Genomic DNA, 15,091 nt, shown 5'->3' on the forward strand with positions numbered 1-15,091 from the left:
GCTCGAGAATTACGAGTGAATGTCTTTATAAATACCACTTAGGTGGCGCATTAAAGACACAAGCGTTTACTCAACTCTAAATTTCGCTGTAACCAACACAAACCTAGATCTGGATCAATACTCGTAAACATCGTATTTGTTTGAAAACTTGCCTCATAAATCGCACTTAAATTTCCAGATATATTATCATTGACTAACTTACAAATCTTTGTTTCAGGGGGAGGCGAAAATGCACCAACTTTTATTTATCGTCCAAGTTCGTCGCGCTAAACGTTGAATTTTGTACAGATCTCGTGTAAAGTTTATGTAGCCGTACCTATGAAGCTGTCAATGCCTACCACGACGATGTTTTCAAAATTTAAGAGCGGGGGCGCCGCACAAAGCCCCCTCGAAACAAATCCGATTGGACAATTTTTCGAAATCGGAAAACAAACAGCAAGTGCAGGACCGGAGCTGGTGTGGCGAATTCACGATGCCTATAGGAAAAGCGACGGAAAGGTGAGAGAAAAGACGCTTGAATCTAATGTCAATAACTAATGCTTCTGCAATTTAATTAAAGATAATTAACTTAATTAAGCTACGTTTCATGTGCAACTGTTATTTCTCTAATTGGGTTTACTTTCAAAACAATAGCGCCAGTGGCGTAACTGGGGGGTTGAGGAAGGGTTTAATTGTGTTTCCTAATTACTAAATAAGAGCTTACTGGCAAAATTACACCAAATGAGAAAAAAAAAATGTTTAAAAAAATATTTTGAGGAATAAAAATCACAATGTAAAAAGTAATCAAAAAATACGTTTCACACAATACACTATCACTTTTGGATCACCCACAACTGATTATTACCGAATTCCTAGTGTTTTTCATGCATTTAGTTCACAGTAAGTTTAACAACACCTGTTGAAGTTGAAATTGGAGTTAAATATAGTGCAGAGAAAAAGAATATTGAGATTAATTTTGTCATCAGAATAAGAGTTTGCAGCCAATCAAATCGTTTGTTCATTGGCGATTAATAATCTCAACTATTAAGGCACTCATATGCAGTCGTTCATTTGTACTTTAAACACTATCGATTTATTCGCCTTCATTAACAAATTAGTTTATTCTTTGACACTGTCAAAATTTACGGTTTTTCCCCTATGTAAAGTTTTGACAACTGTTTGGCATTTCTTAATTTAAAGTGTCAGATTATTTTTAACACATTTAAAGCAATTTTAAGCCTTGTTGAGTCTAATTCGAAGACTAAAATTTTGTTTTCGTATAAATCGGTTCTTTTATTTTACCTCGTGGATGATAAACCACTCGTTATCACTCGTGGTTTAAAAATCCAGTCGTTAAACAAAGCAACCGATTTACACTCAAACTCGTTATAGTTCTTTTATTTAGATAGCAAAGAATTTATAAAGGTATAATAATGACCGTGGGTTACTAGGTTTACCGCCCAGAGGGCCACTAGACCCGAAGACATACATTGCCCAAAGTTACTAACACCCAATAATTCAGGTGATAGATAAATAATTTTATTTCTAAGATAATAAAATAAATTAAATTTCAACAAAAATTTTTTTTTTTGACATTTCTTACAATACTATTGACAACTTTTTTTTTAATAAAATGTGATGTTTTATAAAAATGAGTTCAAAAAGTAAAATCTCGGACAAATTGCAAAGAAAAACAAAGAAATCACGTTTAGTTTAGGTTGGGTAAAGTCTGAAACAATGCACAATAAGGAATGATTGAAAAAACTGGTTGGAGGGAATTAAAGCAGTTATGACCATCTTTCTGGTTACCATAACTAAATCAATATTTGACCACCATAGCCTAGCAAGAAATAAAATAAATAACTATTATTAAATAGCTATTAATTCCGCGCGTGTATTTTATTCTATTAGTTTCTAATATAATGTACTTTTAGATTTTCTCTTGCGAGAAACAATGCTGAAACATTTTTTCGTCGCAGCAGCTCTTGGTCTTTTTATTTGTTTTTAATTTGGGCTTTGTTTATTTCGAGCAATAACGTAAGCTTTGTGTGTTTTTACTAAAAGCAAATACCTATAAATAGTCCACAAGATCCGATATTTTCCATTAGTTACAAGTAGGTAATACAATTATAAATGTATAATGGTTTGTTGCTTGCCTTTTAATTCAATTACAAGCTTGACGAAATGTTTTCTTCCTATAAACTACAAATCTAGGTTGCAACGCAGGCGTTTTGTTTGAGTTTAGTTTAGCAAAGTGATCTGTATTCTAGCTAAAACAAATTATTTTGCTTAATGATAGTAAGGATTTGTAAGTTGTCTTGATTCTTTGTTACAAAAAGAATTAGTTTTGTTCTTTATTATGTTATTTCTAGGTTGGTAATAAATCATAAAGACACCAGTGTTGCTTTGTCCTCGAAAAGGTTGTCTGTCTATATTAAGGCTTCACATGCAAGCAAACAAAACGGGAAATAAAATTAATTTGTCCAAACAAGATTTCTCGATAGAAACACATGTGACAATTTAATAACCCCACGAAACATCTCCAGATAGGTAATTTCAGTGTCAACGAAATGTGATCGGTGTGATCCATTATATACTGGCAAACTCAAGCCGGAGTTATACCACAAAAAAAGAGTTTCTTACCTCGAGCGCGTCCTATTTTTTTCACATATTGTTGATGTTGGGATTCCGAAATTACAATTTCATAAATCACAAACTCAATCTAAATTGAAATCCTAGAGAACTACCTTTCTAAGATTATGAATTAAATTACTTCCAAACGGAATTTCTTTGAAGTAATCTCGCTCTGGAATAACACTCTCAATCTAGTCTACTAGAGCCTAAAATTACATTTAATCTCCATTTTGTAAGATGGATGTTTTTCTATAAAAATTCACAAAATCGGGTTACAACTTCAGGTTCAGTGAAATGAAAGAAAGATTTAAATTTGTGCAAAAACAACAATGCGACCAATCTTCTTACTGGATATTTTGCTAGCTGGTGGGACGCTTTGAAAGGCCTAAAAAGCGTGAGCTGAACTTGTAAACATAACTTTACATAGAAAGAGCCGAATTCCTCTCTCTAAAGTCTTTACGGAATAAAAATATAGCCCCTGGTGTTTCACAACCGATAGCGATATAGATTAATGTTCGGTCTATGCTGTCATCATGTAAATATCATGTTTGGAGTAAATTGATCTTGACCTGAAATTGACATATCCTCCCACTTCCGTTAACGACTCTCGCAGGTCGGGATTTCCGACAAGACCCAACTAGGAGCTGCTAATCTAGAGCATTCCGTTGTCAAGACGGGCATGTATACCGAGAGTAAATTCCGAATTTCGCTTACAAATCAATTATATCGCCGAGCTTTGTTACTGAATCACGTATTCAGGCCCAGATTTCCTTCAGGTCGCTATTGTCGACTCAGATTAAGAAGCAACTAATTGAATAATATTGAACGGAAAAAATGCAACTTGTGTTATTTTATAAAATTATTTAGGTCGCTTTTAGCGAAACACATTCAAACCCAATTTATTTTTCTAAAACAAAACTGAAATGTCACGCTAAATAATTCGATAAATTTATGAGCCACTCGTGATGCTCTAAATGTAAAAATGGTTAACACTGCCATTATCTGGATGTACATTTTTAGACCGAATCAAATTAAATCCGCTGGCTTATTTCCTGTTTACAATGACACAAAATGTACATTTTTACTATTTATCATTGCCTATAGAAATTATTCCAGTTTACGGTTTCAGTCATTATCAGTATTAATTAAAAATTGTTAATTGGCACAGTTGCATAAATTTACTTGGAATTGTGTTCATTATTCACTTCTAAGAAATAAACTTTCCTTCTATTGTATTCCATCGTTATGAGATGTAAGATATCGTCACGTTTTATCGTAATACTGTGCTTCCGCGAAGAGAATGCACGCATTGATCCATTCTTGTCCAAGTCAAACATTAATATTTGCCTTTGTCTGTAAAATAAATTCAGAGTTTGAAGTCGACGAACTTTCCAACCTCCATTGCAACGTTTTGCTATTGAATAACAAACTGGAAGTGACACTATCTGTTGCAGAAACCGACGTTCTCGTTAGATTTTTAAACTTTTAAATGGAACAAATTAAGAGAAAAGTTTCAGAACTCGGATTAAGTTTCGCTTGATATATTCAGACTCGGTGGCTAGCACTTGAAACCTCAGCCCAGATTACAGGTGTTGTTACTAAATATTTCATAAATCCTGTCACTGATGGACGACGAGATTGATTAAATTTTAAAATCAACACAATTTTACTTTGAACATAAAGAAGGTCACAATTTTGGTGGATGCGCCGGGCCACAGCAACACCAAATGACCGCAAATAGCTTTTACGACTGAAAATTAATTAGTTTTGTATTAGACCTGTAATGAGCGCCGGTGTGCTAAACCAACGATTAAATTTTTATTGTCGGCTTTTATCTTGCAAATTAAGCTCAGCTTAACCACATTTGTCAACGCAGATCTCTAACATTTAGCTACTAAATCATGTTTACTTTTTTAATTTCATTTCACTTATTCCTAAAAATATTGTTTTATTGAATCAACAACGCTTAATGTTGGATTTACGAAACTTTGAAGCGACTTTACCAATCCAGCGAATTGCTTAATTGAACACTTCCGGATGTTCGCCAAGTTTGTGTTTGTAAATGTTGAATTAAAACCAGTTTACCTGTACTTAACATTACAATTAAAAAAACGAATTGTTCTCTAAATACCAACGATTGTTGTGTTTCCGAGAGAGATATTTAATTACAATAAACAGTAATTATGCCCGAATATCGGTAATTAAACACCAAGGTTAATTACAGTTGAATTTTATTTCAAATGAACACATTTGAACTCGACAACTTGAGTTAATTAAAACGTACCTAGCGCAATTAGAAAATTAAGAAACTCGCTGCGAACTGCTGAATCACCAAGCAATATTTTACCCAGTTTTTAGAAAAAACCCATTTGACAAAACAAGAATTTCAAACCCTCGGCAATAAATTATTCATCCAAAGTCATTACAAATTCAGTTTTACGTTATCTGATTATTTCTCGAGAGTGAGCAATATAATTTTATTATTGACTTTATTTAAATTTTAATTGAAACCCTAAACCCTGCGCGCTAATACCTATCATTGAATTTCTTGCAATTTGTTTAATAAAATTTGGATATAATTTTGTCGTCCTAATTTGGTAAACTACCCCTTTAGCCACATGGGACGGCTCGTCTAATCCAAATAGTACTGTGATGTAGCTATAAAGATAATACATAATAAATGCCCAAATCCCAGAGAGTGATTTTGATAATTTATGTTTCAATATGCTGTGATTACAGGATTACAAATCCTAATTGTAGTGTATTTTTGTTTAGGTTTAAACGTACAATGTTGCCTAACTTGGCCACTAATGCTTCCAGACGAAATAACTTCATAAAACCATTACTAATGATAATCTCCTTAACCCAGTTCCAAACACTAATTTCGCCAAATCAATATTTACCATGTCGCGAAATCGGATTTATTATGCAAATTTATGGCGAGAAGCAGAGTTCCTCCACGTCTTTTTTTCACTCATCTCAACCCAGACGATACGTAATGATGTTTAAATTTACAATTTAATTAACCTTGCAGCTTTGTTAAGAATTAAAACCGAGAGAAATTTTTGATTTATTTGCTTAAGCCAGGGTTTACCTCTACATTTCCTTCGGCTAAATTGCCAGATGTTACACGAAAGGGATGTTACACGCTTTAAATGGACGTTGCTGTGAATCAAATTTACTACACACATAACATGTTGACTTTATATTATTATCGTGTAAGATTGTGTCGGCGGGAGATAGAGCAGGGAGTTTCCACAGCATTTCGTTGAGTTATGTTATTCAAACTTGCTCCAGGAATTGGTGTATCACGAGTTCTTAACCAAAGTCTATTTTTTTTTCAATTTTTTGAACGCTGATAGTTGTCTGTACTTGCGGTTGAAATAAACTTCTCTCATTATAAATATTTTAGAGTTGTTAAAGCATAAAATCGGATAAAATATCTCAAAGCAAAGATCTTCAATAGCGTAAAGTTTTGACGGCTTAGTAATCTCGTCTTTCTTCATTATTTTGTTCTTTACAATAAAGCATAAAAATTAATTTACTTTGAGACGCGCTTTGTTTGGCGAAAAACTTCTCATTTTTAGAAAAATTGTTTTTCTGACTTGTTTTCGTCCAAACTATTCGACTCAAATTAAAATTGATTTGGCGGAAAAGTAATTAAATTAAACTTTAATTACAAAAATAAGGGGTGAGCAAAGAGTATGCGCCATTTTTAATGGAATTGCATACAAAATTTAACAATTCAAAGTAAAAAAAATTAAATTCCTTCCTCATTTTTTTTAAACTTTACCAAATATTTTGGACAATAATTCAATCAATTTTTGGTATTTTTTTTTAATTTCGGTTCAAAAACGTTCGGGATACTTTTAGGCCACCCGTTATTGATTGAAAAACCGCCGCTCAACGTCCAAGTCCTTTTAATATCATAATTTCCTTGTAAAATTTCATTAAGCCGTTGCATTAAAAGCTTGTTTGCGCCCGCCTTTAATTAATTTCATTACAGTAAAAATCCCATCTTGTCGTTTTCGCAGGAATGTTCGGTTTTCCTGTTTGAGAAACGCTGCGCTGAAAAGCTCCACAAACCCAAACGCAAAGAAACAGTGACCGAAATCCTTCGAAGTTCCGTTAGACAATTGGAAAGGTTTCGGCATCCGAAAATTTTGCACGTTCTTCACCCGATTGAAGAATGCGCAGACACACTGGCTTTCGCTTCCGAGCCAGTGTTTGCAAGTTTGGCTAATATATTGGCGCACCAGGAAGGAAGTGCCAATCATGGGGGAATTACGGCCACAGGGGCTTCCCAGCAACCCGCCGTGAGGCCGACACATGCCAGAGAGTACAACTTTTTGGACATCGAGTACAAGTATGGAATATTGCAGGTAATCATTCAGGTAACGATTTTGCGTCATTTTGTCACAGGTGACGGAAAATCAATTTTTAAAAGGTTCGAAAGATATAAGTAGTGGCTTAAATGGTGGTCTTTTTCGACTAAACTGAGCGGAAAACTGACAACTCGAGGAGTGACATTAAAAAAATATTAATACGAAGACAAAAAATAAATACAATATAAAAGGCGCTCAATAAAAAAAACGGCTGTTACAACTTCTAATAACTATTGATTAAAAGCTTTGTGCGGTCCGAATCGGCAATAACCACTTATTTCATCACTAAATTCCACTTCAATAATAATGAAATTAAAGCCTCCGTTAGAAAAATTCAATCTCACCTAACTTCGTTTGAAATCGAGTCGAAACTCAGCTTTATTTATTTTTCCTCAACAGTGTAATAAAGAATTGATTAAGTTAGAATCGCATCTCGCCGCAATAAAGCAGCGTTGAATTTTTTAAGCCTCTTCCAATCAATAAAGCAATGCAACAAGTGCTTAATGATGTACTCAGCCCGTAAACCTATTCCGTTGCCCAAATATTTGATCAGGTCGCCTTCCTTGATTGCACGGGAAACAAAAAGAAACAATATTAGCATTGGTGTTCACGGAATTTTACGTATTTGTGTTTGATTTTAATAAAAGTGGTCGTCAAAACTGAATAATAGAGTTTTCAAAACTTTCTTAACGTTGTTCACGATTTGTAATGAGGATCAAAGGAAAAATTTGTGTTTTCCCAACCACGTGGAATGGCAGCGGTTTGCTTTGTTGTATTGTGAATAATTATGAACCTGTTGAGCATTGAATAAATTGAAGCATATGAAACCGATAAAATTGAGCTTTTTACAATGTGGGTTATTTTATTATACTTGATTAACTCAAAAATGTCCCATAACTTTGAATAGACCCAGTGGTAGAGATGTAACTATAGAAACCGCACGTTTCTATTGACTAAACTTTACCAAATCAGATCTGCTGTTTGGAACTAAATCAAGGATAAAATAACATATTATTACATACTGAGTGGCAACTTGAACTGCTTGCCTGAGGCACGCAGCAAGTTTTTTGAGCAACAGTAATTTCACCTCTAAGAAATTGCATAAAAGTTGTGCTTCTGGGATAATAACGCCTTAAGGACTTAATTGTCGCTTCAATGGTCATAAGAATCGCCCAAGTTCTAGACCAACATACACATTTATGTCGTTCGTGCTTCCTTAAAAGTTAACGAAAAACGTTTACGTGAGCTTTCGTGAAAATGAAGCCGTAAAAGGACTAAAACGCGCACGTTACTTTTACATAAAAGTAAAGTGTGAAAGTCTCTTAAATAATAAATTTGTTAAAACACCTGAATTCTCAAGTTGTGTTTAATTAATAAAACAATCAATTATTTATCCGCAAAATAAAAGAAAAACCTCCGGCATCATTAATAAAGTATTAAATATTGATTAAAGCTTCGATGTGCTCACTGGTGCGATAATTATACACCCTAGCAGTTGTCAGAAAAGTCAATTTATCATAAGTTTAAGTCATTTATCTCACAAACACATCAGTGACATCACACGCATGATTTATAAAAACCATTATTCCAACTAATTGTGATAACTTGCACTTAAAAAATAAATTTTCATCAGGAAATGAAGAGCTCGTTTAGCACTTAATTAAACTTGCAAAAACCACAATTTTGCATCCCGGTATTACACTCCCGGACTAACTACTCGTTTTTATAAACTTGACCTTTGCACCACTAATAAAAAAATATATTCCAAATTTCTGTGCAAAAAATGGAATTACTCATTCCGTCCGGTCACTAATTTGATTTAAAATGTAAAACGAGATAAAAAGGTTTGATTTCAAAATTAGTAAGTTTTCAGTCATGCGAGAGTAAAATTAAAAAATTGTTAATTAAAATCGCAAAGGGTTTGATTAGATTTATGTGCCTTTGTCAATTAGTTAGAGAAAAAATTAAAAATAAAAGTCGGGGTAAAATTGGTGGAGGCGCCGGGCAATACTTTACCGTTTGATAAAACAATGTGTTTCATTTAAATGTTAATTAGTTGGCAATTAAAATACCAAATTATGAAAACGTAAGAGCTTTTGTACAAACAGGTCACATAAACAATAATTATGAATATTTCAAACAACGTAATTTCGGGAAAGAGGGGCTATTTATTATTTTAATGTTATTACCGAAACAGTTTTTTTTGCAATTATTTGTAAATTCAACAATTAAAAGTGTTGAATAAAGTAAAAACTAGAGTTCTTTGATGTGCGATAATGTCACTGACGTCAACACTTTTTTCCCCTGTTAAGCCAGCTCGAGTCCTGTTCAAAGAAAGCTCGTCGTTAATAATCCAAATTTGCGTTTGCAGATGTTGCAATTATAATCACAATTTAAAGCAAGATAATTAACGCTGTAACTCGTCTGCAAGTTGTGTTTCAATGTGAAAAATAAAAGCCAGTTTCAGATTGCCTCCGGCTAAATATAAATCAGCAATATTGTGGCACATGTACGCGTTTTATCAAATTTAAGCTGCGATTTAATAAGATTACAGCAAGTGTATTGTCACCTAATAATAAACCATTGTTCGTATGATCGACCTGATCTGATTAACGGATCCACGCGGTCCAAATTCAAATGTTAATTAACTGTTCATTTCAGATAACAGAAGCTTTATCGTTTCTGCATTACTCTGGGCATGTGTTGCATCGCAATGTGTGTCCGGCGAGTATTCTAGTAACGAAAAAAGGCACGTGGAAGTTGGCAGGACTGGAATTCACAGGTGAGAATTTTTCCCATTTCAAACAAACAGAATTAAAAGCCGGGAAATGGGCGTGTCTGTTATTTAATTAGAGGAGGAAAAATCGAAGAGTAATTGCGGCAACAGTCTGATGAGTTAGTTTGAAATTCCAAACTCGACAACTTGGCACTGATTTACCTACAAATATCTTAAGAAGTTGAAACGTGACTTGTAATTATGTTTAAACTCAATTAAATGATTTTAACAACTTTCGATCTGCTCGAATTTTATAAGGCTTCGTTTTGTCGAGTTATTTCGAGCGCTAAATTGATATAATAAAAAAGAATTTTATGCGTTCCGTTGTGCCAGTTTACAAGTCAATTATTCGCAATATAAATCAAATTATCGACGCGAATGAACAATCAAGGTTTGTTATACGATGACGGAACATAATAAATTCAACACCTACGCAGGTTACGGGTTTATGAGGAGCGCCAATTGGCAAAAACAACAGCTTTGAGAAATTCAACAGAGTGGAAATCAATTAATTAATAGTTGAGACCATAAACTCTATAAACAGAACCGTTCATTAATAACAATTTCTTTTGAAGTTGTAAGTCCTTAATTAGAGAAAAATAAATATTTCTGAATTCAAATAAAGCGTTTATCGTGACTTTCCTTAATTTCGTTATACTCATAAATGCATGCAACATGTTGTTTACTTGACGGGTTTTTATTATGTGAAAAAGGTAAAAATGTTGTTACTAAATGTTCTAGATCATAGATACACTCATAATTCTGTAATTAATTTATCAATATAATTTGATAAATTTTTAATGGGAGACAAGTTAAAAAATTAGGTCAAGGTAAACCGAATAGGTCATTAAATTCGGGCCAAAATTGGTGGAGGCGCCGGGAAAATTGGACAAAATTATGTGATTGTTTAACCTTTAGTAAAACAATTATTTATGTAAGAATAACACATTGTCAAATAGAATTTGAAAAACATGAAGGAAGATTGAAAACCAGTTTCCATAAAGATATTTGGAAATTATGTTTTTTGCTTCGACACGAGTCTCTCCTGGAATTTTCTTAAGACGAAAACTATTGTTGAGTCCACCCCTTGTATCAAATCTTTCGTTCCTTCACCGTCTGGTTCCAAGTTTTACACCCCTGTGTTCAAACTTCCACCTGCCATAAACGTTGAAACCTGAGTGCATCCTCCATCCCTCGTGAAAAATAAGTCGCTTCCCCTATGGCCCCATACTCATAAACCTCCCTTCCTCCCATCGATCAGTGCAATTGGGCGCGTTCACGTGTAAGTGTCCCCCAGGTCCCAGCGCGTCGCGAATTGCCCTCCAATGAACCGGTATAAAACAAAAGTTCAATATGGCATCGTCGGTAATTTGTCTGCAGAGGTAAATGGGAATCTTCCGGCCAGTTGCTATTGATTTTGTACGGCGCAACACGCGCACAAGGCAGGTCAGCCGGTTTCCATTTACCCGATATTAAAAATGCTCCTTAATGAGATTGACATTTTCGAAGGATAATTATGTTAGGATGGTAAAAATAGCAACGCCCGATTTATTTCCGGGAGGACTGTGTGGGATGCGACGAGACAGATGCGCCTCAATCCCACACTCACTCAGTATTAAGTTGCGCTCCTGCTAAAATAGCCGGGATTTTTTTTATTATTGCCAGAATAATTATTTCAGAAAGGGTAAATGACGTCGACGGCGTCGAACCGGTTCCCTGCCAGCCCTGGACCTCGAGACTCTCCAAAATGGCACAACCGAACTTGGACTATACCGGTAAGTTCCCGAAATAACTTTCTCCATCCAACTAGTTGCAAAGAAAAAAGGCCAAGCTCAGACCTACCTACCTGAAAACCCACCAGAACTGTTGATGTGACGCATATCTATGTCTTGCTAACAAAACAGAATTTCTATTTTTCATTTGAAGGATTCTCCTCTTAAAATGAATTTTGTTTAAATTCCATCAGCTTATTGGAAAATAGTGCTCGTCTATTTCTAGAGCCATGCTCAAACTACGTTTCAGAGAAATTAAATAAATTGGGACAATTTAAAATCAATATTTTTTCTGAACTTACGAAATAATTTAATGAAAAAAATACTTCTTGAGCAAAGATGAGTGAATAAAAATGATTTTTTCGAATTGTTTGCGAATAGAATCGACGTTTTCGCCATAAGCGAGCATCACGTTGTACTCCACATCCGTTTTGTAAATTGATAAGAAACTCCCTGTCGGATGTGCCTGTCAAGTGTCTACTATAGCCTTGATAACGTTACACGTATAATATTCATTAAAGATAAATTGTTGTTGACGCCGAACTGCTCTTGTTCAAGTGATCATCTCGTGTTTACTAAATAATGAGCTTGAGGTGACTTGAAATTTTCAAGTGGCCGACCGATTAATGCTCGTTATTCGATTCAAAATCTGTGTAAAAGAAGCTTGAGCTAATACAAAAGCGATTAAGGGATTAGTTTGAGAGAATCAAAGAGGGATAAAAAACAGGTTTGTTCCACTTGTAATCGAAGTTTGATAAAGAAATTAAAAAGCTTCGAAACCGCCTCGACTGAATAAACATCAAGCCTCTGGATCAAATCTTCACGCACCAGTAGTTGATTTGCCTCTACGTCACCGATCTCACTTTTAGCTCGCCAGTAAAAGTAAATAGTCGGTATTTTTGAAGTGAAATTCAAAATGTGCCCTCGTATTACGCCTAGAGCTCGAACTAGTATAAAGCATACGCATCTAGCCCATAATTAAACCGCCCGCAGATTGTGGCTGTAAATGATGTTGACAAGTTATTTTCGAAGAGGTGATTTGCTCAAATGTAACTAATTAATGTAAAATCAATTACGGCGACATGTTGAAAAGTTGTGTAGCGAGTTGTTGATTCAGCGCCCTTTTATTGGTTTAGTTCTAATCCTTCGAAGGAATTTGCTTCTAAGTTTGAGAATGTTTATACGCCACAACAATTTCTAATATTTTATTTATAAAGCTATCAAATACTTGTCGGAATATTTGAGCTTGATTAAATTTTTCCCACGTCTTTTCCCAATTAATTTGCGTGAGTGTTAAAGTTGACGCACTTTGAAATGCTAAAATAAAACGATTAAATTACATGCACTTCGTTAAACGCCTCTACTTTCGCTGACTAGCGTCAAAAACTCATTAGATTCTTTGTTTGTTTTACATCAAAGCGCTCAATATCCTTTGAAGCTGATCTATTGTTAAATTTGTCCGTGTTCCAATATTTTAGCGACAGTTCTTTCTTTAGTTTAACATTTACAAAGCATTCGCGTAATTAGCTCTCGATACACTTGGATTCAAGAAAGTTGGGTGGGAAAAGTCAATCATTTTGTCTTTTCGATTCTGTTTGATTGAAATCAAGTGTTTTACTTTTTCAGCGCCCGAAACCCAGACGCAGTCAATTTGTAGTATACTCAGCGATATGTTTTCACTAGGAATGGTAATATGTGCAATATTTAATCATGGCAGACCACTTATTCAAGCTGGAAATTCTAGTTCAGCGTATCTTAAGCAACTAGAGCTGGTGAGTCACTCGTTTTAATTAAATTTTTCTTGCGCAATTTACAGCTTTGAAATCCAATCGCGCGACAACAACGACGTAAAAAAATGAGTTTTCTTTGGATGAACAAACACTTCTCTTCTCTGTACCACTTGTGGCTGATTTTACACGGGATTTATCCAGACTATCGGAGAAAATCCCCTTTAGGTCCACAAAAACTAACACAAATATTTAAAAATGATCAATACCCTCTTTTCACAATATTTTCGATAAAGTTTCGGTCAACTCAAAAAAATCCAACTTTATTTCATCAATCGAATTAATAAAAGTCTTGAAAAATCAGCCAAACACAAAAACTTAAAATATTTATAAAAAAATATTACGAAATTTAAAAAATCGAATCCAGTATTTTTTAATTAGGGTTTGAATTCGTGTCCTGTAGTGGTAATATTTAAGGCACTATATGAAATAAAAGACACTTGAAGAAAACTATGAGTATTTATAATTCTTAAGCAACGTTTCGATAACAATTGTGCCATCTTCAGACAAATTGTATTTCTTGGAATTTTTTTATTTCACCTTTTCTCAAAATCTGAGAAAGTTTAAAGGAAATTACACAAAATACTATTGTCCAAAATATTATAAAAAATGTTTGAAGTGAAAATAGGCTTTAAATAAAACTGAAACAAAAAATTTAAACCCGATTCGATGTCTATTTCTGTTCACCAGCTTTAACCCGCGGCACCTGCAGAGCTTTTCAATGGATCAGGTTTATTTTTTGTTTCATTTATAATAAGTCCGGGTCATATGACCCGCTGAATATCGATGCCAAGCTCAGTGAAATAATAAAATGAAGTTAATCAACGAGACCGACTTGTGGATTTCCGTGTTTAAAGTTCTATCCCTGCGGCAAAAAGCTTTTACAGCTTTATTACGGCCTCCCGATGGTAATCGGAAAATGGAATTGTAAAACTCCCTGGAGGTAGCTGAAGATTATGTTTGTCTGATCATGAAATATTTTTTCTCTACGTGTAAAAATCGCAATCTGAATATTTTTCCTGCATCGTCCAATTCGTACCAATAAAATAAATTTTGTTCAAGTTGGAAGATCAAGTACACAATATTATGCCTAGAATCCCGTTACCGCTTCAAGAGGCAACAGTCAGGCTATTAAGCAAAGATACTAGACAACGACCCACGGCGCAGCTCCTTACCTTAATTAAATATTTCAGGTAAGCTTCCATTTATTTTAAATTTTGCACGACTTTGAGCCCAAATTTCAATCCCGCCCTAATTACATTTATTTCACCTAGACTTGAACAAATTGCCACAGACTAAACTTATAATTAGGCTAATTAATTTTTTGACTACAATAACTCGAGTTCGTGTTGCTTATCCATGTATTTTCCCTCAATTTGCAAAAATAATTACGCAACAATAACTCTCCAAGCTTTTGATACAAACGAGGTTAACTTCCCAGCAACACGCTAAAATAGGAAATGCAAACATCCGCATATTGCAGCATATTAATTATTTTATTGCCTCAACGCGATTTTCGTTTAAATATTGTGGCTTGCAAGCTTACATCGAACGCTCTAAACTGCCTGCAGAAATGATGTTCTAAATTGTAACACTCCAGTGAATTATCAAAAATGACACGCTTGGGTGCATTAGTGGGACTTGTGTCCGTGTATCCACTAAATAAATTTGTAAGGTGGCCATAAAATGGATAATAAAGGAGTTAATGTAGAAGCTGGGTTGCAAAACGTCAAATAATTAATTTATTGCCTTCGTAAA

The 15,091-nt window shown here is 34.4% G+C and overlaps 1 protein-coding gene across 8 annotated transcripts in view; it reads left to right on the forward strand.

Annotated features, from left to right (window-relative positions):
• The window catches only part of bma (black match), a 41,287-nt gene that overhangs the window by 9,183 nt on the left and 17,013 nt on the right, over window positions 1-15,091 (forward strand). For all 8 annotated transcript variants that reach the window (XR_001574622.2, XM_015978076.2, XM_015978077.2 and 5 more), the window contains exons 2-7: window positions 218-498; window positions 6,648-6,995; window positions 9,660-9,780; window positions 11,454-11,549; window positions 13,173-13,318; window positions 14,396-14,526. Coding sequence is in view for 7 of the 8 variants with exons in the window: in XM_015978076.2 (XP_015833562.1) it covers window positions 319-498; window positions 6,648-6,995; window positions 9,660-9,780; window positions 11,454-11,549; window positions 13,173-13,318; window positions 14,396-14,526 (1,022 nt within the window). In the remaining variant the exon portion in view is untranslated. The remainder of the gene's footprint in view (window positions 1-217; window positions 499-6,647; window positions 6,996-9,659; window positions 9,781-11,453; window positions 11,550-13,172; window positions 13,319-14,395; window positions 14,527-15,091) is intronic.

This window comes from Tribolium castaneum, chromosome 1, assembly GCF_031307605.1.
Source record: "Tribolium castaneum strain GA2 chromosome 1, icTriCast1.1, whole genome shotgun sequence".
NCBI lineage: Eukaryota > Metazoa > Arthropoda > Insecta > Coleoptera > Tenebrionidae > Tribolium > Tribolium castaneum.